A 27,060-nucleotide genomic window follows, 5' to 3' on the forward strand; every position below is an offset into this window, starting at 1 on the left:
CCATCATGTAACTAGAAATACCCCTCTCTCTTGAAATATCTTTTGGCATATAACACACAAAGGTTCCACAGACACACCCTCACCTCTCTGGATGAGTGTTGTGTATGTGTTTACAGGTGATTTCTAGAGATCCACTGTCTGCCATCTTCTTTCCTACTTCTTTTCTACTATTTATTTCTGAGATAGAGTTCTTTCTTACTTGTTACTCAGTATTTGAGGAGGAAACCCCATGAAGAAGTTTACAGTCTCCACTAACACCAGGGTCTTCACAACATACCCAACTGAAGAGTTGTGTTTTGTTCATTAAATGCTGCTTAATACCTCAATTAAATGGTGTGTCTCTTTCCTCAAATGGTAGATAAAATTTTTTTAAGTTAAAGTGTATATGCCTCCCAACCTGAAGCTAAAAAGTATATTGGATTTTTGCCTTTCAAACTGAAATCTACTGGGGCAGGAGATATAGAGGAGTTAAGGCAGTCGCTTTGCACGTGACTGACCCATGTTTGAATCTTAGCATTGCATATGGTCCCCCAAGCATCTTTAGGAGTCATCCTTAAGCACTGCCAGATGTGGCCCAACCACCCTTGCCCCTAAAAAATGAAATCTACCTCTATGTCCTGGGATTTCAAAAGCACTGATTCTAGAGGATGACCATTTGGTGTGTGGAGAATCAGTGTTCCAGAAATTTGAAAAGTCTGGTACTGCTTGGCCCCTCACCCTAGTCTAGAAGCCCCCTGAGTCAGCCTCCTATTCTGCATGCAGTTCTATAGCTTTCCAATCATATGTTCTTTGAGAGAAGGGAAGATGTTGGAGGGATGCAGTGGTGTGCATTCATGCTAGAGCTACAGAAAGATCATGATCCCAAGCATCTCTCTGTCTGTTAATCAGATCTGTTGTCAGAAGCTCTTCGGTGAAGATTTTAGAATTTGTCAGACTTTCTTATCAATCCAAGTCAACTCAATTGGTGTTAGCCTTGTGAATACTTAGCAACATATTACACTGAATTTTAATCATGAGCATTAAAAAAAACTTTAAAAACCAAGTAGACAAGGGGCTGGAGTGATAGCACAGCAGGTAGAGAGAGTGTTTGCCTTGCATGCGGCCGAGCCGGGTTCGATTCCAGCATCCCATATGGTCCCCTGAGCACCGCCAGGAGTAATTTCTGAGTGCATGAGTCAGGAGTAACCCCTGTGCATCTCCAGATGTGACCCAAAAAGAAAAAATAAACAAGTAAACAATAGTGCATAGATCTACATAACCACAGCAGCCATCTGACCAGAATGCTTTGTGAGCACCACTACTGAGCATCCACTTTACCAAGAGTATCCGATACTGGAATTCTACAGCTTTTATCTCCCCTGGAAAGGCTGAAGTACTGTGCTCCTTACAAAAGGCTCTTCTGTGATTTCAGTCAGGTCCAACTAGATGAAGAGAAAAAATTTCTGCAACAAAATGCTCGGGGAAAATGTTTGCCAGAGTAGTTCCCATTCCTTCCACCACTAGCCCATCTCAGGTTTTCCCCTTGCAAAAGCAGAATTAATTTAATGTTTGCCTGCTGGAAGCTAGAGCTGGTACAATTAGCCATAGACTCTCGTCCTTCAGTCGTCTCAGAACAGGTTGTTGAGATTTCATTTCAAAAACTTACAGCTAATTGTTTCCTCTTTTTTATCAATCTTTCAGAGACATGCGAGAAATGAAAAACCTTTTAAGTAAACTCAGGGAAACTATGCCTTTACCATTGAAAAATCAAGGTAAGTCTTGTCATTTCCTTTTGAGGCAGGGGATGTACTAACCTTGGGACTTGTCTCTTGAGAAATTAAAGCAAAATGGTTTGAGGTGTAGTTTTTTTGTTTTGTTTTGTTTTATGAACAGTAGAAGGCATTGAGCATACATCTTGCTGTCCTCTAGAAAATATGGTAATGCCAACGAATATGGTAATGATTGGGTGAATAGTTTTGCTTGGGGAACTGAGATGCACTCTGACCTCTAAGCAGATGCCTCCTCCGCGGGTGCTGTCAGTGAAGAGCATTTATTCTTTGCCCACACTCTAAAAAGTGTGATACCAGTATAGCAAACACAAAAGAACAAAAGACTCTGTTCTACTACTTAACAAGTTTACTTCCTAGTGCTGGAGATTTGAATGCTTTCAAAGAAAGCACATTCTTGCCATGTGGATTTGAATATCTAAAAGAACTAATAGTAATAGTTAACATATAGTAAATATTTACAGTGACACCCAAATCTCAGACGTTAGGGGAGGAGAGCGAGAGGATGCTGGGAGCAAATTGCACACCACCAAACAATTCTGAAACACCAACTGGTATCCCATAATTCAATTAAATTCTGGAGATAGCACCAGATCCCACAAGTTAGGGACACATTCTTACTCAATTGCTTGACCCCCTTCATATGCCAATCGCAGATCCAGGTTTTCACCTGTGCTTCCGAGCACCTTCAGATTAGACATACTTAGGGAAAGGGCTTGGGGCTTTCATCTCTCTCTGAAATCTCCACGTGCTCACCACAGGAAGCTCTCTGAGCAAGTCTTTGGGTGGGGGGGTAAGGGGAGCTTATGGAGGCTATAATTATGTAGGTATAGTTGATTAAGTCATTAGCCATTGGCCATTGTGCTCAATCTTTAGCGTCTCTTCCCTCCCTGGAGGTCGGGGGTGGGACTGAAATTTCCAACCCTCTAATCAAATTGGTTCCCCTGGCAACCAGCCCCCACCTCAGGTAATTTTCATAAGTTGTCTCATTAACATAACAAAGGCACCTTTCTCTCTCTCATCGCTGAGAAAGTTCCCAGGGTTTTGGGAGCCCTGTGCCAGGAATAGGTCAAAGATCAACTATACGTATATAATAAATATGGATCTTACAATAAATCACAATTGTCATAGTCACTGTCCTAAATATTATACATGGGTTGGTATTAACTTATTTACATGACACAATAAAAATCTTACTAACATTTTCCAGTGTATAGGAAAGTGAGACACGGGTGAAAACTAACTGGGCTGAAGTCACAAGGACTACAAGAAGCTAAACTGGACCCCAGGCCCAGTGTTTCCAGAGTTACACTATGGGAGTATACACCTAACAGAGAAAGGAAGAGAACATTCTGCCTCAGAGTTAGATTCCAGGAGAAAAAGACCTCAGGATGAATTTTTTTAACTTTAGTATCTTTAGTAACTAGTGTAGCACTGTAGCACTGTTGTCCCATTGTTCACCGATTTGCTCCAGTGGGCACCAGTAATGTCTCCATTGTAAGACTTGTTGTTACTGTTTTTGGCATATCGAATATGCCATGGGTAGCATGCCAGGCTCTGCCATGTGGGCAGGAAATTCTCTGTAGCTTGCCGGGCTCTCCGAGAGAGACGGAGGAATCAAACCCAGGTCGGCCACGTGCAAGACAAATGCCCTGCCCGCTGCGCTATCGCTCCAGTCTGGAATATAAGAGAATAAGAGAATGACTCAGCAAACACAATAGGTATTGGTTCAGCTTGTGCCCAACTTTGCAGTCTTGGGGTCTGTAGATATGTTCAGAGGATTAATACTAAACATATTTGTTATGCAGAAGTGGTCAGGGCAGCCATAAGAAAAGAAACAACCCGGCCCAGATGGGAGGAGCACAGGGTACTGTTTGCTTCTGAGCAAGGAGGGAGATGTGACAGCAGAGCTGAAGGGCCCCTTGGCTCAGGGAGTAGTGGGACAGAAGGTGGAGAGGTGGGAGTGAGAACACCAGGCGAAGAGGTTGAGAACTAATATGGCCTGAGCTTTATGAGAAGGGGGCGGGGTGTCAGAAAATATGGGGTATCAGATAACTCCAAGCACCCCTGTAGGGCCTGGTGACCAAGACTACCACATTCAAGCCAAAGAGTCAAATACAGTGTCTTAGACGCCTTATTTTGTTTCTCATCACTCTGTACCAGGAACAGGTGCCAGAGTACAACAGAAACTAGTTTCTAATAAGAACATGGACACGTGGTGAGGAGAGAGGCCACTGACCTCCGCGTGGGAGATGGACTAGAGGGACTCCCAGCATAGCTCAGTAGTAGAGCACCTGCCTGCTGTCTGTGTGACTCTGGGTACAATCCCTGAGCCTGCTAAATAAAAACTTAGGATAAGAAAGGTCAGAAAAGCCTTGTGGGCTGGGGATATGAATCACTGCAAACACATTCTTTTCATGCATGGTACTTAGGTTTCGTCCCTGGCACAAAACATAAAAGATTGATGTTAGGTATCAACAGGAATAGGATTTTGGTTGGACCTGCCATTTATCAGCTTTTTGTCCTGGAATAAGTTGTTTAACTTCTGGAATGGCTGGAGCGATAGCACAGTGGGTAGTGCATTCACCTTGCATGCAATGGACCCGGGTTTGATTCCTCTGCCCCTCTCCGAGACCCAGCAAGCCAGAGCCTGGCAAGCTATCCGTGGCATATTCGATATGCCAAAAACAGTAACAAGTCTCACAACTGGAGACGTTGCTGGTGCCCGCTCGAGCAAATCGATCAGCAACGGGATGACAGTGACAGTGAACGTCTGGAAATTTTTATTTCCTTCTTCTTAAAAAGGAGATAGCCAAGTGTTTCAGATAGGATTGTTGAAAGGATTCAGTGAACACACGCGGTATACCTGCTTACCAGCCTTACACAAAGCAAACACTCCCCACGTGCTTTATCAATGTTGCTGTTGTGGTTAGTAACCTCCTGACCCACACATTCAAATAGAACAATTCCTGCTATCACTTACTGTAAGGGGGTAAGGCAATGTACAGACAAGTGATCTACTACTGAGCTATGCCACAGTCCCTCTAGTCCATCTCCTATCCTGTGCTCAGAGGACTCTCTCCTTGCCACATGTCCACTTTCTTATTAGAAACCACAGTGTTTGTCATACTCTGGCACCTGTTCCTGGCACAGAGTGACTAGAAACAAAACAAGGTTTCCAAGACACTGTATTCAACTCTATGGCTCAAACCTGGTAGTTTCAGTCACCAGGCCCTTCAGGGGTGCTTGCAGTTACATATAATGCCCATGGCTTCCAAATAGCACAGGAACAACTGAATAGAAAAGAAAGACATTGGGGCCAGAACAATAGTCTAGCGGGGATGGTGTTTGCTTTGCACACAGCCAAACTGAATTCCACCCCTGGCATCCCATATGGTCCCCTGAGCACCACCAAGAGTAACCCTTGAGCATAGGCAGGTATGACCTAAAAAGAAAAAAAAAAAAAGAGGGAGTGGGGGCATCACTGGCAAAAAAAACAAAAATTGGGAAGCAACATGGGTAACAGCACAGACTATAGAGCAAGCCTCGAAGAAAGAGATTAGGGTCTGATTTTATGCGCAGCAGAGCTAGGACGATGAAACAGACTGTACAGGGACCTGAGAGATAGCACAGCAGGTAAGGTGCTTGCCTTGCTCACAGCAGACCAGAATTTGATCCCTGGCATCCCATGTGATCGCCCAAATACTGCCAGGAATAATCCCTGAGGATAGCCAGGTGTCACCTTAAATACCGAAAGAGAAAAAAGAAACAGTATTTCTCAGGAAACTCATGCATATATCATGAGCGGGAAGGTGAGCATGCGCAGTAGATCAAAATTTAATAGATGTGCCTTACCCTTGTGCTGGAGCGATAGCACAGCAGATAGGGTGTTTGCCCTGTACGCACCGACCCAGATTCGATTCCTCCACCCCTCTCGAAGAGCCCAGCAAGCTCCCGAGAGTATCTCACCCAAACAGCAGAGCCTGGCAAGCTACCCATGGCGTATTTGATATGCCAGAAACAGTAACAACTAGTCTCACAATGGAGACGTTACTGGTGCCCGCTCGAGCAAATCGATGAGCAACGGGATGACAGTAACAGTGACCTTACCCCTATATGTACAGAAAATGGCAGAAAAGCATCATGGAATGTGTTTTATAAAATGCTGATAAAAATGAAGAGGACTGGAGGTTCAAGTGGGCCCTACTGAGCAGTCTCCCTGGACTGGCATTGTTCTGGCCAGTGATGGGGCCCTCATCCATATCATAGTGTTCTTAATGTTTTGTCGTGGCCCAATCAGAGTCAAAAGAATGAAAGGAGGTGAGGTCACAGATTGTCACACCCCCCAAACTACACGTGTCAGCTCAGTCCGTTTGAGCTTTCATAATCCCAGAAACTTCTAAGTTTTCAGGGAGGTTAAGGAGGAAAGGAGCATTGCCAATAGCTTCAATTATTTTATTACACCATGAGAGGTTGATATTGGACCTGCCCTTTGGAGAGAACTTTTCCCAAGTGTGAAAAACTAAAACTTGCCGAGGGGCGCGTGCACTCTCGGGCTCCCCGGGAGGCTCTGTCTCACTGCCCACATTCGGTGCTCTGGAACCGCTGTGTATGGGCTGGATCGGGACGGCCATTGGCCAAGGACCAGTAAGGGAAGAACGAGGACCAAGCTGGTTGCTGATTAGTTACCGTTTATTCAATCTTCCATCTTTCTCATCTCCCGCACTCCCAGCTCCGTCCTCTCTCTCAATCTACTCCAGCCTCTCTGGTTTCTCTAGTCTCTCCTCCTACACTCTCCCACCTTGCCCTCTAGGCTACACCCAGCCAGGTAGCAAAATCAACATAAGAAAGCCCTTCCTGAGGGCAGGGCATTCCAAAGCCCTTCCTCACTCTTAAGGTTTTTTTTTTTTCTTTCCTTAGTCCAAACACTTATTAACATCTTAATACTAGTTATTTTTGTATGGACATAGCAAGAGATACATTGAGGCTTGCAAGGCAGCTCTCCTGGCAACATCTTGCCACAGGCTCAGACCACAGCACTCAGGCCAGATTAATCACTCCTAACCTAGTAGGGTCCAAATCTAGTTATCACTGTTTGGATCATGACATTTGTCCATGATCAAGCTCTTAACTTATAGCTAAGCATTAGGCACTTTGGCCAGGCCCATCTCGATGCCAGGGTAGCACACAACTCACCGCTTGCCCTGGGTCCGTCTCGTTCTCGTTGGGACCCTGCTTTGTGGGGTGCTAGGAAGTAAGGGCAGCTGAGGCTTAGGTTGAGAGAACAGATGCCCAGGAGGAAAATATCATGTAGAGTCAAATGACTCCCAGGTTACAAAACCATAGCATTTGCTAAGTCTTCCTGTGTCCATACAAAAAGGACATTGCTCTGAATAAACTATGCAAAGGACTCAAGGAGAAGAGAAAAACAATATTTACAAGTCAGCAGAACACTAAGAAAGAAGCTACAAATAAACAAAGAGGAATGGGAGCACCATAATGGGAGTAACCCAATAAACCTAAACTACCTGAGGCTACATTATCCTACACCCAAGATTTTGGATTTGGAGCTTATGTGTGACTCTCTTCAGCGTCTCAACATTTGGCAAGTCTCCCCACATCAACGCCACGTGGGTCTCGGACTGTAACTCACAGCCCACAGCTCAGGAGCATGATGGCCCAGGAGTCCAGTCTTAATTCCAGGCATGCTGTGGCTTGTATTTTAAATCTAACACATGCCCTCTACATTTCATGAAAATTCATCTAGCAGATATTGAACCTTGCAATTATGGGGGAGAAAACCCACTAAGATATTTTTTAGAATTTTAAAGGTACACAACAGTTTCTTTAAATTTGCATTACTTTTATAAACAAGAAAATTTCAATCTTAAATACACTTGAAAAATATAATTATAGTAACTCAATATTGATAATGCGTGAAACCATGAATAGAGAGGGCATGATACCTAGGATATAAACTGTGAATCCCCCTGGGGAATAAAAAAGGAGGAATTTTGGTATTAGTATAAAATTGAAGTAAAACCTTAAGGGAAATTGGGACTTCTTCATTTGGGGGAGCAAAGGGAGCATTTAAACATATGAAGATTCCTGATTCTTCCCTACAAATTTGATGGGTTCTCATATAATGATGTCACCATGAGCTGAAGGGAGTAGTAAGTCTCATCTGGAGGATCTGGGAAGGTCAAAAGAAAGAGAGCTGGCCACTTGCTGACCCTCTGGGAACATTTTGGGGGCTGTGGATAGGCTTGGGAATCACACCCTGCTGTGTTCAAGGGCTTCTTCCAGGTCTGTGCCTAGGGGTTGCTCATTCAGTGCTCTGGGGACCATGTGGTCGGTACCAGGCATGGAACCCAATTATCTTGCACATAACACATGTGTTCAGCCCTCAGAGATCTCTCCTGGCCCTGGAAACAACTTTTAACAGATGCATCCCTGTGTAGCGATCAAACCCTCTCTCGGTATATACCAAGATAAATCACAGGACTTTCCATGGCCTGCCTAGAATTCTTTTCAAGTGATTTGTTTATTGTTCAGGTGTAGGTTCACATAGACAGAAATAGGGGATGGGATAAAATGTAGATAAATTTATTCCAGTTCTTTTCTGGAAGACCTTATTGTCAAAACACAATTCTAACTGGATACAAACTATTATAGAAAGCCATCTGTTTTCCTTCTGGCTCCTTATTTCCTTTCTCTTTTTTTTTAAATTTCAATTAAATGTGTGTTTGAAGCAAAGGGGTGAGGGTAAGGGGGAAATGAATATTCCCGGGACCCCTTTTATTCTCTACCTGAAACTCTGAACATGTGAATATTTTGCCAGGCCAAGTACTAGGGGGACCTTCCCTGGAAGAGTTCAGATTCCCTTGTCCAGAAACTGTTCCCTGTTGATTTCAGCATTTAAAGATCTAATCTTATCTTCCATGTTCTCACCACATAACTGGACTCAAAAACAGTTTGCTTTAAAATGATTTTCTGTGGCAGTGAAAGGAATGTGGTCAAGAGCAGGAAACCTCAGGGTTTGTGATTGTGCCTTTATTGTAGCAAGAGCCATTTCTCTCCCATTCTCCTAACAGAGACTGGAGTTAAGGGGGTGCACAAAGCATGCCCGCCCTTGTTCTGTTGCAGCTCCAGGCAGCCTCCCCACAATGTCCCAGGCTGCTGGCTCTCAGCCCACTGTTTTTTCCACTCAGCGCCTCTCCTGTCCTACATTCTGGGTCACTGGCAGTGCTGTTGGAAGCTTCATTAATTATGAGAGTCTTGCTGTGTCAAATGGATTACAAATGGTACCACCTGTAGAGAGCCTACAAGGTTACTGACAAAGGCTAAAAGGAGATTGGAAAGTGAAGCACAAGCATCTTCTAAATGCAAATGATAATCAAACCAAGCAACCCTACTGAAATAAATTAAGGCTAAACAGCAGTTTCACCTTTTCCAAAATTCTGACTTAATAAATGTTGTGGAGTGTGTTGGTGCATTTACATTGGCCTAGAATTTGGTTGTTGATACCATCCATTAGCATCAGCCTGAAGTGGCATCGTCAGGAATTAGAGCTCTTTTAGAATTTGTCCTTGACTACAGACAGATTAAACTGGGTCTGGAAACTGTTCCCCTAGACCCATAACCCCATGTTATCCACTCCAATCTGGAGCAGAACCAGAACCAAACTGCCATGCCAAGGCAAAGAGTTAGCTAATTTCTGCCTGAAGAACATGAGTAGTTATACCTCTTTCTAAACTAGACATGACCTTTAGTATTTTCCCCCTGAACTTTATATACTTTGTATAATTTAAGCTCTGTCTGGGTAAGGTGGGTGGTTTTATTGGCAGCTTATATTCTTTGTTGTCTCTACAACCTTTTTCCTAGAATTCAGTATGAAATACACAATCCCTTCTCAATAGAGTCCACTAATTACTGTTAATACACCAAACTCAGTGAAATCCTTGGTATTCAGCCCAATTCACAAATGTTTAGTATTTATAAAATGTTTACAAAAGGAAAAACCAATTTTTCTTGCTTCAATTTGTTGTTCCCACCATTACCCAACATGTGCTTGTCACCTATGATGTTCTTTTGTCAACTTCTGTGCAAGGTGACAGGAATGTCTTTCCCTGTAGAGTCTCCGCCTATCAAAAAGACAGAACTAGATCACCTAGAAATCAACTAGAATCACCTAGAAATATATATTTTTTCAAATGACATATGGCTTGCTTCAAAGAAAGTGATGGAATTCTTGGAGGCAGTGCATGTCAGTTCTGGAAACAACTATCTCACATATGTATGCAACACATACTATATGAAAGAAAAATAAATTAGCACTTAGGATATAACAATGTCATAATAGTTAGATGCAGATTGGTACAAGAGTATATTAGAATGGAGTTCAGTCAGCTTAATCAGTTGCTGAATAAATAGCAGTACTCCTAAATTTTTTTAAAAAAAGAGTATATTGGATTCTCCCCTAGCCATATTTGAGTTGTGAAAGGGAGGGTCGGAAGAGAATTGAGACATTTTGGAAAAGATCTGTGCTGAGAATTTTCTTTAGGATGAATCAGAATTAGACAAAGAAAAAAATGGGAAAACCTCCAGCAGAAGATTCTGTACATATGAAGGGATATGACAAACTCTAAGTGAGGCATATGATAAATGGTGGCAAGCACTTTGTTTGGGGAAAGTGGTCAGAAAGAGGCTTAAGAAGGAAACTAGAGATCAACAGATTCATATCACTTTATTTGGGAAAGTGATCAGAAAAGAAATTTAAGAGAAGCTAGAGATCAATAGGCCAATATAAGCAAGGCTTTGTCCCAACTAAGTTTGGACTTTATCCTATATATTTAGGGGATTCATTTAGGAGTAGGTGCACAGTCATGCTGAGAAATGCCTATGATGTGACCTAAAGCTTAAAGGTTGGAGAAGAAACTGTGACCAATTGGATGGGGTGCATAGGGAAAACTATGAATCAAAGAAAAGGCCAAGGTTCAGACTTAGGAAACAGAGTAAATGATGGTTTCATTAAATAAATTTCAAAGAACAGAAGATGTGCAGTAGCAGTAGAAGACTACAGTTTTAAATATGGGAAACACCAAGATCAGTATTTGGTTGTAATGGTTAATAGTTCATAGCAGAAACACTATAAGCACTCCTATATTCATTGCAGCACTAGTCACAATAGTCAGAATCTGGAAACAACCTGAGTGCATGAGAACAGACAATGGATAAAGAACCTATCGCTCATTTACACAATGGAATATTATGCAGCTATTAGAAAAAAATGAAGTCATGAAATTTTCCTATAAATGGATGGACATGGAGAGTATCATGCTGAAATGAGTCAGAAGGAGAAGGACAGATATAGAATGACTGCATTCACTTGTGGTATATAAAAATATATGTAGTAGAAGACTAATATCCATGGCCATGGAAAACAGGGGCTGGGGGACTGGTCAAGGTTAGAATCAACCACACAAGTGTATGTGGGGCAGAGGGTAGGTAAGATAGAGAAAAAACCGGTTGACTATAATAGCTGGGAATGATCACGCTGCACAAGAACTTAGTAGGTAAAAGGATATTCTTGGTAACCTTTCAGTATCAATATTACGAACCATAATGCCCAAAAGGGGAGAGAGAGAGAAGAGAGAGAGAGAGAGAGAGAGAGAGAGAGAGAGAGAGAGAGAGAGAGAGAGAGAGAGAGAGAAGAAAAGCAACTGCCACAGCGGTGGGCTGGGGGATAAAGGGTGGAGGATAATGGGAGGGAACCTGGGGAGACTTGTGCTGGGAAATGTATACTGGTGGAGGGATGGGTGTTGGAACACTGTACAACTGAAACCTAATCATGAGCAGCTTTCTTGCTGTTTATCTCACAGTGATTCAATTAAAAAAAAAAAAACAGTTCACAGTGGTTAGAGTTATGTCTTTTGGTGGCATGCTATGTGAGCTGGGAGAGCTGCAACATAGATTTCAATATCATCAGGATAGTGGTCATTAAAGTTCAAAGAGAGGTTGAGATCTCCTAAGAAGAGTAAATAAAAAATTTAAAGTTTGAGGGAAAAGAAGAATTTACAAAGAGGGCTGAAAAGAGAACTGGAACTACCTATGAACTACCTACAAGAAAGTTTCAGGGAAGGAATGGCTAATGTGCAAGGCTGTTAATCTCCAGGATAACCAAAAAAATCCATAGCATCTAGCAACAAGGCAGTTACTGGTGAGGTTGACAAAAGCAATTTATTTAGAATTTGGGGATTGAAGTCTGGCTAAGGAAAGCTGAAGAATGGAAGACAAAAGCTGGGTCATTAAGGGTAAATTTATTAAGATTTGTATAAAGAGTTGCCTATAAGGGTGATGGACAGGCAGTGTTGGAAGCAGATAATGAATGTCAAGAGTTATTGCAATGACAAGGAAGGGATGGAAGCCTGAAGGAAAGCAGAAGCGTGGAGCAATGAGAACGTATTTAGCAGAGGTTTTTGCAGAGCGTTTATGCTAATCTTGAAGGAGAGATTGGCATATCTAGGAGATCTCTCTGGAAGAAAGAAATGGTCTGTGGGAAGGTAGGGAGGAAAGAGAATAAAAGGTAGAAAATGCAAGTTGTCTGATCACACCCAGACCTACAGATTCAGAAATTCTAGAGGTGGGGATAGATGTGTCTCGCTGAGTTTTTATATGCTGATTAATATGCCTAATATTCGAGAACCACTGGGTTAGTTGAAGGCCTTTCTCTCCTCCCCTCCCCCTACAGTAATTTGTAACTGCAGTTCCAGTCTATAAAAATTCTTTCCTTAGATTCATCTGATTACATAGCTGATACTAAAATACTCCCTTTCCTGAGTTTAAAAAACTCCCCATTTTCATGTCCATCCACAATATCATCTATGTGCGTCGAGTCTGGAACATGGTCCGTTAGTTCCAAGCCACCTGCCTAGCTGACGAAGTAACTGGAAAAGCGAGATGTCTCAGGCTGTTAATCTTATAGTTTCCTGCCCTGTTCAGCTTGGTTCCTTAAGAAATGACTCCTTGGAAGCTCAGCTTCATGAGTATGTCAAATAAGGGAACTATGTAAAAGTGAAGAAGATTCTCAAGAAAGTCATGGAACTCGGGATCTGACACGCAAAGCAGATTCTCTACCGTTGAACCACGTCCCTGATCTTGGCAACTTCAATTTTTTGTGGTTTATTTTTTTGCTGGAGCAATATCATAGTGGGTAGGGAGCTTGCCTTGTGCTCAACCGACCTGGGTTCGATTCCTCTGGCCCTCTTGGAGAGCCTGGCAAGCTACCCAGAGTATCTAGCCCGCATGGCAGAGCCTGGCAAGCTACCCACGGCGTATTCCATATGCCAAAACCAGTAACAACAAGTCTCACAATGGAGACGTTACCGATGCCTGCTCGAGCAAATTGATGAGCAACGTGATGACAGTGACAGAAGAAAATGTTTATTATTAGGCAAAGAAATTTGAGCAGGGGCTAAAGAGACAGTACAGGCAGGGTGTTTGCTTTGCGTGTGGTTGGTTGACCAGGTTTCTGTTCTCATCACCACATATGGTCCTCTGAGCCCAGCGTTAGCAATCCCTGAGCATACAGTCAGGTGTAAACCTTGAGCACTGCTGGATGTGACCCCCAAATAACAAAAACAAGCAATAAAATTGGCAATACAAATGGCATTATTATGCCGTGTGGGGTTAATAGAGTGTCAGACTTAAGCAGCATCCAAGAAGTAAACACTGAATGACTGAACTTTGAACTTTTGTTGGCTGGATTGCCTGCTCTCTCTTTGCTTTGACTTCCTCCTGTTCTCCTATACTTTGCGTCTCACTTCATTTTACTTTTATTTCACATTTTTTAAAAATTTCACATTTCACATTCATCTCACATGCATCCATTCCCTTTCTCACTTCATTTTCACATTTTTAATTGTCCTGGCATAAAAATCTCTTAGACTAAGCTTTTTGGAGCAAAGTTATAAACATCGTGATAAGCCACATCCAGGTCCGAGGAAATAGCTCAAAGTGCTGGAGCCCCAGAACTGCATAATCTTCATGCTTAGGAGCACTGCTAAAGATAGACTCCTTAAGGACTAGTCTGGGAATAGTTTATGAACACTTCTGGGTGTGGTCCAAAAAATAATGATGATGATGAAGATAATAATATGATAAATCCAATCCAAACAAATATTTTCAATTAAAAATTGCTACAAAAAAAGAAATCCAGGGGATTAACCCCGAAAGTTTCAAGTGGGAAAATACATTGATTTAACATTCTTTCAACAGTCTGTTATTTCAGAGATATATTCCAATCAGTGTGTAAAGACTAAATTTTCTCAGAGTTGAACCCACTTCAAATCATTGCAGCCTTATGTCCTGCTTTGTGAATTTCAACATTTTAATACAGGCATCACCTTTCTTTGGTGTCAAAAGCAGCCATGAAATTCTGCCAAAAATTTGAAAATTTTGTGTCAACTTGTTTTGACCTGGTTGGTCACATGGCATAGCATTACTTTCTGTATTATCTCTCCAGACCCTATAAAGAAGTCTCTTTTTTGTTGTTGTTTTGGGGGTCATACCTGATAGTGCTCAGGACTTGCTCAGGGACCTCATCGGGTGGGGGCCAGGGATCAAACCAGGGCTGGATTGCATGCAAGGTAGGTGCTCCACTGCTGAACTTTTGTGCCTACCCCTTAAAAGTGGCCTTTAAATACCTAATCATAGGCGAGGATATGCACATAGGGCTGGTGTGCATGCTGTATGTGTTGGAGCCCAGGTTCCAGTTCTAGCCCCTATTCACATGGTGCCTCACACCCCACCCAGAGCAAGCTCTATCACCCAGCTTCCTATTGGAAGTAGACCTGTGCACTGCTGGGTATGGGGGAAAAAAAAATCCAGAGAGATAATTCAGCAATTACTTGACTTTCACATGGCCACTGACCCAGGCTCAATCTACAGTTAATTTTGGCCCCCCAAAAATAACTCTCTATGTAATAGCTATTGTTGGTAACAAACAACAACAAAAATATGCATATACATACATGTGTGTGTGTATATATCGTTTGCCTTCCACCTGGCTGACCCGGGTTTGATTCCTCCGCCCCTGTCAGAGAGCCCAGCAAGCTACCGAGAGTATCCCGTCCACACGGCAGAGCCTGGCAAGCTACCTGTGGCTTCGATATGCCAAAAACAGTAACAACAAGTCTCACAATGGAGATGTTACTGGTGCCCACTTGAGTAAATCGATGAACAATGGAACCACAGTGTTACAGTGTTACAGTGTCACCTTGGCAACGGGTGATGGTTGAACACCTCTGACCTTGGTACATGTGTCAAAAATGTTCAACAAAGATGCCTCTAACGAGTAGCATTCTTTTTTTTTTTTAATTTAAATTTTATTGAATCACCATGTGGAGGGTTACAAAGTTCTCAGGATTATGTCAGTTATACAGTACTCAAACACCCTTCCCTTCACCCGTGCCTATATTCCATCACCAACCACCCCATTATACCTCCCGCCCCCTCCCGCCCCCCCAGTCCCCACCCTTGTAAGTGATAAGTTTCACTTCGTTTACGCTTTATCTTGGTTACAGTCCATGTTTCAACACATAATTCACTATTGTTGCTAGGGTTTCCCCTCAAAAAAGAGAAGACAGTCCCACTGTCAAGGAAGCATTTGATGGCTCTCTATTGCTGAGAATGTAGAGATATTAAGTCCCGCTGTTTGTTACATAACTTTTCTATTTTTTTCCCCCCTCGTCCCGCGCCACCGAGATCACGCCTGTTTAGTAATCACCACGCTGCCTGACAAAGGGAAAACAAACCAAAAGAGATGGTTATTTCTCGTCATCAGCCGGCGTGGGGCTCTGGCTTAGTTAATAGTCTGGTAGAATGTCTGCAAGCAGTTTCTGGAACCAAACGTAATACGCTGGTATCGGCCCCGGCTCAAGATTCCACCAGCGTCCCGCTGTTCCAAGTACATAATAATTTATTCCCTTGTATCCAATTCCCACGCCACCAGGTCCGTGTCAGCTTAATGGACATCATACTATGGTTAACGCCACGCCGCATTTCTTCCCGAGAAAGAAGGATATTTCTTCTCAGCCGGCGTGGGGATATGGCTTAGTTCAGTCTATAGAGATGGCTACCACTTTGGTGGCCTTCAATATTTCAGCAAAAGACTTACTATTCTTGTTAGGATTTCCCACCAAAGTCCGACCCGTTAAAAGGGAACCGTTTCATATTGGTGATGATTAAATGACAATAGGTTGCGCGGCCATGGCAGCAGCCTCGCGGCTTTGAATTTCTGTATAAAGTCCAGGGAAAGTACAGCCAGAAATTACACATCGCTACAAACTTTAATCCTATTATGGTCCCCCCAAAGTCCAACCCATTACAAAGGAACCATTTCATATTGCTGATGATTAGATGACATTAGGCTGCCGCGGCCGCACGGTTTTGGGTTTCTATATAAAGTCCAGGGAAAATTCTGCCTAAAATTCTATCGCTACAATCTTTTACCCTTTAACAAAAAACTTAGTACTATTGTTTGGAGTTTCCCCCCACGTTAAGCCCTGCCAAAAAGGAACATATACACGTTGCTGACAATCAAGAGATATTAGGTCGTGCGGCTGCGATAGCAGCCATGTGGTTTTGGATTTCTATATGAAGTCCAAGGAAAATTCTTTTGGTAATTGCATCACTCGCTGGCAGCGCCTGGGCCAGAAGCTCCCAGCACACAGTTTGGAGGCATTTTGGGGGCGCCACTCGTGTCCAAAGTGGTTCAGTTGCCTCCAGGGTCGATCTCACGCGGGGCCGCAAAGGAGCGTCCCCACATGGCTCTGTGCTTAAATGTCGGCCGGCCACGAGTAGCATTCTTACTTTAATAAGATTTATTAAGATTTATAAATCTTTAATAAATTTTATATGAATCTTTAATAAGATTCATCTGAACACTCATCAATCTTAATCAATCCTTGTATGTATGGAGTTGGATACAACATTTGCAAGTGAAGATGTGTGTGAAAGAAGTCATAAGAAAGAGTAAGGAGAATTTCAATAACTTGAAATCATTTATTCATATGTTAACTATGTAGATAAAAAGATCAGTCTCTAAAAACTTATATATATATATATATATATGCCAGGGTGCTTTTTAATTTATTTAAGAGAATGAGAGGTTAAAAAACACAACTACAACATATATATCAATTTCTTTTCTAAATGCATTTTCTCATGTAGTAGGGACAATACACATCAAAATTCCATATAACGATTAATTGATTAACTTGATATGCTCAAATGTACACAGATATATATACACATACATACACAGAAACTTGTCCTCTCCAAGTAACTTGAATTCATTGATTAGTTGGCAGTTAAAAAGTAACAGTCCAAATCATCACCATCATCATCATCATCATCATCATCCACTGATCCACTGATCGTTGAATTTCTCGAGTGGTCTCAGTAACGTCTCCATTCGTCCTAGCCCTGAGATTTTAGAAGTCTCTCCTTACTCATTGTTCCCAATAATGCCACACTGGAGGCTCTTTCAGGGTCAGGGGAATGAGACCCAGCTGGGTCTCAACAATCCAAATATGATGGATAAATGAGTTATCTTTTATTTTCTGTTATATATTGATATACATATATACACACATATTAGTTTAATCAATTTCTGAATCTCTTAAGTATTTATGTAAAATATGCATAGTTGAGAGAACAATTAAGGCATTTCAGGTCTTAAGAAAATAGATAAGTGAATTTTTTCCCCCTATGAACAGCTTCACAGTTTTTGTGACTCTATTCCAAGAAAGCGCTGAAATCCAGATGAAATCCTTCCCTAAATTTCAGGAAGGATAGTGGGTATTCCCACTGAAAGATGAAACTCTGCCCTTCACAGTCAGTTCTATTTTTGCCCTATCCAAGTTGCTTGAATTTATTGATTAGTTGGTAGTTAAGAACTAACAGTTAGCTCAAAAAATGTTGCATAAATGAGTTATCTTTTATTTTATGTTAAAAATAGATCATGATTCATCTCAGAGTTTCTCCTGAAAATCAGGCTCCTATAAAGTGCCTCTTACTGCTTTCCGTGTCTTAACTATTTGGGGCAAGCTTAAGTACAAAAGAGAACTGTCCTATTTTTACCTTTAAAACACAGACATTCAAAAATTGTAGTAAATTTTTCATTATGAAAAGGACAGAAATAGTTCTGTTTTTCTCCATGTTTGCAGAATGAGTTTTGAGAGGATGTCTGCGGAGACTGGAGTGGACTGTGGTTGATTAATTTGATATGCTCAGCTGGGCGCCTGCTTTCTTTCTTGGCTCTGCCTTGCTGCTCTAGTTCCATCTAAATGTATAACTTAGTGCACCATTTCAAAGAACACTGTCAACTTGGTGCGAGATGCTAATTTACAAATAAGTATGACGCATGTGAGCCTTTGGGGAAGGGGTGGAAATATCCAGGCACTTGGACAAGTTATGTAAGAAGACGAGAAAACTAGGACTCATTTATGTTCCTGACAATTTCCTGAGGTCTAGGCTCAAGAAACAACAGCCTTCCTTACAGATTACAGATAAACCAGTTTTATTGAGGTGGGACACTATCTTCACTATACTGTCCATTTCTTCATTTACTTCATGTTTCTAGACCCTTGGCCATATTCTTGGGTACTATCTCCTTAATATTAGGATAGGGCAAAGAGGGACTCCCTTAGCTCTGCTCCAGGAGAGGTATGTTTCCAGTCCTGGCAGAGCTTAGGTTCCTAATAGCTGTCAAAGGCAACCAGTCACATGACTGGCTCTGGCTCTACTCTGACTGTATCCTGGCGCTATCCAAGTTTCGCCAGTTACTTGGAAACTTAGTTTCCAAGTTCTTTCTTTCATGTTTTTTTTTTCCTTTTTGGGTCACACCCAGCGATCCTCAAGGGTTACTCCTGGCTCTTCGCTCAGGAATTACTTCTGGCAGTACTCAGAGAACCATATGGGATGCTGGGAATCGAACCCGGGTTGGCCGCATGCAAGGCACATGCCCTACCCACTGTGCTATTGCTCTAGCCCCTCCTTCATGTTTTATAAAGATATTTTAATATGTTTATTTACTATTGTGATTTATAAAGCTGTTGAAGACAGTTTAAGGCATCCAATGTTCTAACTCCATACCATCACCGGTATCAGCAATCCCTCCACCAATGACCCACAGTTCCCTCCACCTCACCACCACCTTTAAAAAAAATGGATTGTCGGGGGAGCCGTCCAAGCGGTGCTCAGGAGGCCCCAGGACCCCTTATGTGGTTTATGGCAGACTTGCAGGTCAATGTGAGCACCTGAGGATAAGGTGTTCCTCAAACCCAACCCCTGGGTACACAGAGACCTCCGTGGTGGCACCAGAGATATCCAGGGACCCATGTGGTATCAGGGATCAAACTGGAGTTGGACGCATACAAGGCATATGTCTTAACCCCTATACTATCTATCTAGCCCTATTCCAGGTTATTTCTTTGGTCCTGGAAGTCCGTTCTGTCCCTGAAGGTTATGTCCGCCTACCTTCTCTATTGGGTTGAACAATTTCTTTAAAACTTTGCTCACGAGGGGCTGGAGCAATAGCAGTGTGGGGAGGGCATTTGCCCCACATGTGGCTGACCCAGGTTTTATTCCCAGCATCCCATATGATCCCCCAAGCACCACCAGGAGTAATTTCTGAGTGCAAGAGCCAAGTGTAACCCTTGTGCATTGCCCAGTGTGATCCCCCCTGCCAAAAATTAAAAAAAAACACCTTTGCTCATGAAACCAGATTAGTTTACTGATGTGTTTAATTCCCCCCTCTATCATTATAAAATTTCAACCCAAAACATAGGTTCAATGGTTGGCCATCTTCTCTGTCAATGCCCTGGTATATAAAAATCTAAAGAAAGTGCTAGGGAAATACTGAACAAGGGACAATGAAACCTTTTTGTTGGTTTTGGCTTGTTAGGTCAAATACAGCAATGCTAAGGGGTTACTCCTGGCTCTGTACTCAGGAATTACTGCTGGTGGTGCTCAGGGGGGACCATATGAGGTTCTGGGGATCAAACCTGGGTCGGCCACTTGCAAGGCCAGCATCCTACCCGCTGTACTGTCTGTCACTCTGGCGCCAACATTGAAACTTTTCTGAGACATGAAGTAGGTGAATGGAGGCAAGATTTAATGATAGTTCTGTATAGAGAGAAACTGTTAAAAAATATATTGATATTGGGACCAGTGGGGCTAGCATAACGGTAGGGTGCTTACATGCCTTACACATGGCTAACACAGGTTCAATTGTTTGTACCCCTTAGAATCCCGCAAGTCCTGCCAGGAGTAAGTCCTTAGCACCACTAGGTATAGTTAAGGCCCCCCAAATAAATACATATATAAATAATATTTACTGAGTGCTTCCCTTCATTAGATATCTAAGTATTCAGGCAGAATAAATGGATGGGTACTCAAAAAGTTTTGTTTAATTCTCAAAAGAAATAAAATCAAATTCTCTTTTGAAGGTGAGACTAAAGCTTCAAGTACTTCATTTACATGTTCAAAGTCACAGAACTAATAAATAACAAGGACAAGTTTAGAAAAGAAGTAAACTTTATCCCAAAGTATGGGCTCTTGCTAACAAACTATATTTTGTTCAACCTCAGTGTAATCTAATCTTAACAATATAGAGTTTACTCCTGGCAGTCCTCAATATAGAGTTTACTCCTGGCAGTCCTCAAATATAGGCTACATACCCTTCCCTCCAGGAAACATTGATTTTTCTTTTTGCTGAATGAAATTTTATTGAAAAGATGTGAGAAAAAAGAAAGAGAGGAAATATGAGAACATGGGCTTCTCCAGAGTCGAAAAAGCAAGCAGAGAGGCATAGAGACAAGCAGGAAAGATGCACGTTCAGGGGAGAGCACAGGCCTTGAAGAGCAGGTCTCCAGGGAACAGTTCACTGTATCTGGGAACATTTTTTATTGTCACAGCTGGTGGGGAGTGCATGTCGCATTTAGTGAGTCAAGTCACAGATGTTGGAAAGCATCCACCAGCGCTCAGGATAGTCCCTAAACTAGAGTTATCTAGTGAGAGCAGTGGATATGGCTCAATGGTCAAGTGCAGGCTTTGCATGCATAAGAAATGTGTTCAATCCATGGCAATACACACACACATACACACACACACACACACACATACCCCATAAAACTACGGAGGGAGTTCAATGGGCTGCGGTACATGTTTGGCAGATTTGATCTCTGACACTGGATGGTTTTCTGAGCATGGCTGAGAGTGTGACACCACTAAACATCTGACAGGAGTGACCCTCTGCCATGTGTGCACCCAAGCTAAATAACAAACTAAGAAGTTGTCTGCAGCAAAATGTTAAGAGGGCTTTGGTTAAGAAGCATTAATTCAAAAGATGGTGAGTGGTTGGAAACCTACCTCAAATGCTGGGGGAGAAGACAGTTGGGATAGAGAAGGGACCACTATGACAATGACAATTGGAAATGATCATTCTGGGTAAGAACTGTGTGCTGAAAGTAGGTAAAGGAACAAACATGATAACGTCTCAGTACCTGTATTGCAAACCACAGGGCTTAAAAGGAGAGAGAGAAAGACAAAGAGAGACAGAGACAGAGAGAGAAAGAAAGAAGGAAGGAAAGAAAGAAAGAAAGAAAGAAAGAAAGAAAGAAAGAAAGAAAGAAAGAAAGAAAGAAAGAAAGAAGGAAGGAAGGAAGGAAGGAAGGAAGGAAGGAAGGAAGGAAGGAAGGAAGGAAGGAAAGAAAGAAAGAAAGAAAGAAAGAAAGAAAGAAAGAAAGAAAGAAAGAAAGGAAAGAAAGAAAGAAAGAAAGAAAGAAAGAGTGGAAAATGTACACTGGTGGAGGGACAGGTGACGTCTCAGTACCTGTATTGCAAACCACAGGGCTTAAAAGGAGAGAGAGAAAGACAAAGAGAGACAGAGACAGAGAGAGAAAGAAAGAAGGAAGGAAAGAAAGAAAGAAAGAAAGAAAGAAAGAAAGAAAGAAAGAAAGAAAGAAAGAAAGAAAGAAAGAAAGAAAGAAGGAAGGAAGGAAGGAAGGAAGGAAGGAAGGAAGGAAGGAAGGAAGGAAGGAAGGAAGGAAGGAAGGAAGGAAGAAAGAAAGAAAGAAAGAAAGAAAGAAAGAAAGAAAGAAAGAAAGAAAGAAAGAAAGAAAGAAAGAAAGAAAGAAAGAAAGAAAGAAAGAAAGAAAGAAAGAGTGGAAAATGTACACTGGTGGAGGGACAGGTGTTGGAACATTGTTTGAGTGAAACCCAACCATGAACAACTTTGTAACCATGTATCTCACAGTGATTCAATAAAAAATAAATAAATTAAAAAATTTAAAAAGATGGTGGTGGGTGGCTTGGAACTGGAGAGAGTACAAGGAGTAAGGCACATGCCTTGCACGAGCCCAACCTAGGTTGCATCCCATATGGTTCCCCTGAGCACTACCAGGAGTAATTCCTAAGTGCAGAGCCAGGTGTGATCCCTAAGCATCACCAGGTGTGATCCAAAATAACTAAAAAAAAAAAAAAAAATGGTGGGTGGCCTGCGGCAGGGGGGGGGGGTGTGTGTGTAGAGTCCAGTGGCAAAGTATGTATGAGCCTGGCAAACCTGAGGCTCAATTGGGTTCCATCTCTGTACCACAAAAGGAAATAGAAAAGAGAACAAAGAAAGTGTTCTTTTTTAAGTCAATTCATTACTTGCAAATTATTTTGTCAGCACCTCACTCATATGTACATTCTGTCCCATCGCAGATGACAGCAGTCTTCTAAATCTAACTCCCTACCCCCTGGTTAGAAGGCGGAAGAGAAGATTCTTTGGGCTGTGTTGTCTCGTCTCAAGCTAGGGGATTCCTCTTCGAGACCCACCATTGGGAAGACCTGAAGACATCGCCAGACCTGAGGACCACCAGATAGCTGAATCACAGTTATTGGGTTTTAACTATGTTTTCTATACTTCCTTATTACTTTGATCTCCCTCCCCCTGCCCTTTTAAATGATTTTACATTTGAAAGCAGCTGCTGTCAAGAGGAAGAAAAAAGATTCAAAAAGCAGGCCGTTTTTAAAAGGATTTTTAAAGCTGACATTGTGTATGTCTGCTCCAAACCATACAATGGCAGATGCAAGAATTATGATTTTTTTAATTATTTAAGGGTTTTTTAAATGTATTATACAGAGAAAAACTTATTTCATGTATAGTAATATATCTATGGCTCTTGCTGATCTTATGTTAATAACTGATCAACATAAAAGGAGTCTTTAAACATAGAAATCTATTTAAAACTGTGTTAAAAAATTCACTCTATCTATCAATATCATTAGAGACAATGTGATAATCAAACATAGAACACATCTATTGCTTTCTCTGCATTCATTTATGTTTAGTCTTCCATTCTGTCTGAATCTAAGAGCTTCAATATAAAACTATTTTAATTTATAATGCAACAAAAACCATATATGAAAAGTATTCAAATTTTGTAAATACACAATAATTCTAACGCCTTCATACAATGCATATGGGCAACTAATCCCCTCTTGATTCAATGGTGTCTTTTCAGCTTCTTGGAGAATGAAGTAATCCAGTTAGGAAATGGTGTAGTAACATAGACAATTACCCTCAATTGTAAAATTAAATATTATCACATTTTGTTCTAATTGAAATCTGAAGCATGATGTCTGCACATCAGCGTAGTGGTAAATCTTATAGGGCATGCTAAAATTAGCTCAGATCGTAAAAATATTTAATGTTTTACATTGTTAATAAAATCTTTTTTAGTTAAGCTAAGCTTGTCTCATTTTAGATGACTATGCAGATATGACTTTTCCCATGTGTACTTGGTGTCTTGTCTTATGCTTAGAAACTTGAAAGCAGGACACATTAAGCAATACTATAATTTAGAAAGGAGGAAACTGCGTGCTTTGTTATTTTTCAGCTCACAATTTTGTTGTGATTTTCCTCCACTAAACTTATAACATGGTACAAATTTTGTTATTTCTCCCCTTTTCTTCCTTTGGCTTGTTTCCCAGACAGAATTTCCCACAGGTTGAGAGATTTGGGTCTTTTCACTTCCTTTCTTATTTTTCCAGTCTGAAAAACTAAAATTCTAAAGTCAGGCAAGAGGCAACAGTGTCTAGTTCTATCAAAGGATGAGGTAGGGGCCAGAGCGATAACACAGCAGGTAGGGCGTTTGCCTTGCATGCGGCTGACCCAGATTAGATTCCCAGCATCCCATATAGTCCCCTGAGCACCACCAGGAGTAATTTCTGAGTGCAGAGCCAGGAGTAACCCCTGTGCATTGCCGGGTGTGAGCCCCCCCCCCCAAAAAAAAAGAATGACGTAGATGCCTGTAAGTGGTTTGTCCAAGAGGTATCTTTCGTCCCAACCCTAAACTCAGCACTTACTGGCATAGACATTTCTATGTTTACTGAGTTTTAACTCAAAAATTACATATAGTCAAGCTTTTAGCTTTAGCTTTAGTAAAGGTAAAAAGAAGTACAGATGAACAACTTGAAACATTATGTTTTAGGTTGTATTGTATGAAAGTGCTAATTTAGACTGCTTTGACTTACAAAATGGCAATTTCATATAGTTCAAACAAATAGCTGGAAACTGTCTTTGTTTTTGTTTTTCTAGATCTTTTAATTAAAAGTGAAAGAATAAAAAGTTTAGAAGATATTTTAAAAGTCTATTCAGGTCTCTATTTAGGTTATGTTAGCTGGTTATTGGCTTTATCAGAGTTCCATTAATTAGTAACTAATACATGGTAACGAATATACCTGACTTTAGAAAGACATATCCTTAAAGTAATATGAGAAAAATCACAATATTCTAAATCAAACACTTGGAAAAAAAGGTTGTAGAAATATGCTATTTTAAAATTCTAAGGGTAAGTAGTCCCTTGCAAAGTAAGTAACCACTCCAAATTTACCTAATCTGTAAGCCCCAACTTTTGTAAATCAGATTTAACTAAACCTGAAGTTTCATATCCTCTCTTAAGCTTGGTTCATTTTCTTCCCTTAAAGTAAATTCACTTATGGTCTGTTGTTTTTAAAACTATGAAGTTACCCAATTTAGCATGCTCTCAGCTCCCATATTTACCTTTTTTTTTCAACCTTTCTATTATATTGAACTCTGACCTTCAGTCGACTTTCTATGAATCCATGCAAAGTTGTTAACTGCTCAGTCTAGCCTTGGTGTTTAGCACGTTCTTCCAAATGCCTGACGTAAATAACTTCTGCTTGGTTAATCTGTGCTCACTCTCGCCTTAGCCTCAGTATGACAGTAACACTTACCTTCCGTGCACTTGTCCTTCGTACAACTGATGACTGTTAATAAATTCAGGTCTCACCTCCGTGTATGGGAGGGTTATCGTAGCTATTATGGAGATGGGGATTTGTCTAATTCCCATGCTAAGCTTTCCATATCTACAGCAAATATATTCAATCACATTAACTTTTTTCATCATGCCTGTTTCCCAGGCTTTGATTAGTTTATAGTTCCCATGGACACACTCCAAGATTTTTAGATGTTCTTTCACTAGCAGGTCCTAAAATTGAAAACAGTGCTCAGTCTTGGTAACCGAAACAGACTTGTAATTGATAAAGATAATTTACCACTCCACCTCCCCCCATTAGGAAGGTCAAAATGCATCTCTGAAAGCTCACTTCCCCATGCATCTGACAGACCAAAGGACTTTCTCAGGTGTCGCCCATGAGATAGAGTTCTACTGTCTCAGCTGGTCATTCGATTTCAGATTAGCAATAATATTGAACTGATCTCTAGGAATAGGAAGAGAATATTGAACCCGTTTTGTTGCATGTGTCATTTGTCTGAAACAGAAAATCGTGTAAACCTTTTCTGGTGCACACTCACCTCTTTTACCACCATATTTTTAATATCCTAGTATAGCTTTACTTTTTTTCTTTCAGATGACAGAGGCAATACATATTCTTTGTTGGAAATATAAAAAAAAAACACTTATTATAAGGAACAAAGAGATCACATGAACCCTACACAGTCATATTTGAAACTTTCATTTTGAGTAGGGTTTGTGAATAAATGGCCACAAAGCTGAGATACGATTTTTTAAAATCTGTCCACTAAAGTTTTATATGCATTTAAGAACTGATGTCCAAGAAACTTTGGGTTGAATTATTCCTCAAAGATACAAAAAGGAAGAAACAATCCTGATCCTTTCTAACAAGTTAAAGATTTTAGGAAAATTCTAAATTCCTGCCAAATTATTTTTTTTTTCTAGCTGCCCTTGTATCAGTTACAATCTTCACTTATTATTTGACAATACTGCCACCTATTGAAAGTTGACCCTTTGAATGACAGAAGAAAATCAACAATGTAAAACAGTGTTTCATTAATTTGAGACAGCAGAAATAATAGTGGCCCTACATGAACTTTCAGACTCTAAAACTCTCAAAGTTAAAAAAGTTAGGATAATATACACCAGACTTCCCACCCCACGTGCCATACCTAAGTAACATCTGTGCTTTCTGTGTGTTCTAGATCATCACAAAATGCAAATGTTTAACTTTCAGGTAATTAAGTAGATGGAGAAAGAGCCAGCATAAATCAGAACTAAATATGCATTGTATATAATAAATAAACTCAAAAACATGGAGAAATTGAGTACATTAGAAATCAAACATTTTAAATCTGTAAGAAAAGGTTGAATTATTAAGTTATATTGGATGGCTGTTTTGTCAATTTGTTGGGGAAATGTCAAATAAACCAATAATTCTCATTAAAATAAGTTCTAGGAATTGTGAAGATATGAATTTTTGTGTGTGGATAAAGAGCCTTTTAAAGCATAACACCAAAGGAAGCAACCACAAGGAAAATATATACTTGACCAACTAAAAATGCAATGCTTCTTTATAGTGAAAAATGACAAATCAAAGAGAAGAAAATTTAAAATATATGCAACAAAGAGTCTAGAGCTCTAATATCTATCAGGAGCTTAGACTTTACAACCCTTGGGAGTCTTCCATGATCCGTAATCTCCTTCCCAGCCATGTTTTTCCCAATTTGTTTCTTTACCTTCCTTATGGTACTTTTGCATGATTGCCTTTTTAATTGTCTATTTATCCCCACTAAACTGAAAGTTCAACAAGGTAACAACAGTATCTATTTTGCTTATTTTGTACCCCCAACACCTAGCAGAGTGCTAGATATTAAGCAGATACTGAAATATATATTTATTGATTTAAATGAATTAAAAATGCATGAATAAATGAAATCTTATGACTCAAAAAGAATCAAACTTTC

General features: G+C 40.9%; 1 protein-coding gene across 1 annotated transcript in view; it reads left to right on the plus strand.

Annotated features, from left to right (window-relative positions):
• The window catches only part of RGS7BP (regulator of G protein signaling 7 binding protein), a 117,371-nt gene extending 90,691 nt beyond the window's left edge, over positions 1-26,680 (plus strand). Inside the window, exons 5-6 of the mRNA XM_055124753.1 lie at positions 1,681-1,751; positions 22,536-26,680. Coding sequence (XP_054980728.1) covers positions 1,681-1,751; positions 22,536-22,627 — 163 coding nt within the window. The 3' untranslated portion in view covers positions 22,628-26,680. The remainder of the gene's footprint in view (positions 1-1,680; positions 1,752-22,535) is intronic.
• The last annotated feature ends 380 nt before the right edge of the window (positions 26,681-27,060 follow it).

This window comes from Sorex araneus, chromosome 1, assembly GCF_027595985.1.
Source record: "Sorex araneus isolate mSorAra2 chromosome 1, mSorAra2.pri, whole genome shotgun sequence".
NCBI lineage: Eukaryota > Metazoa > Chordata > Mammalia > Eulipotyphla > Soricidae > Sorex > Sorex araneus.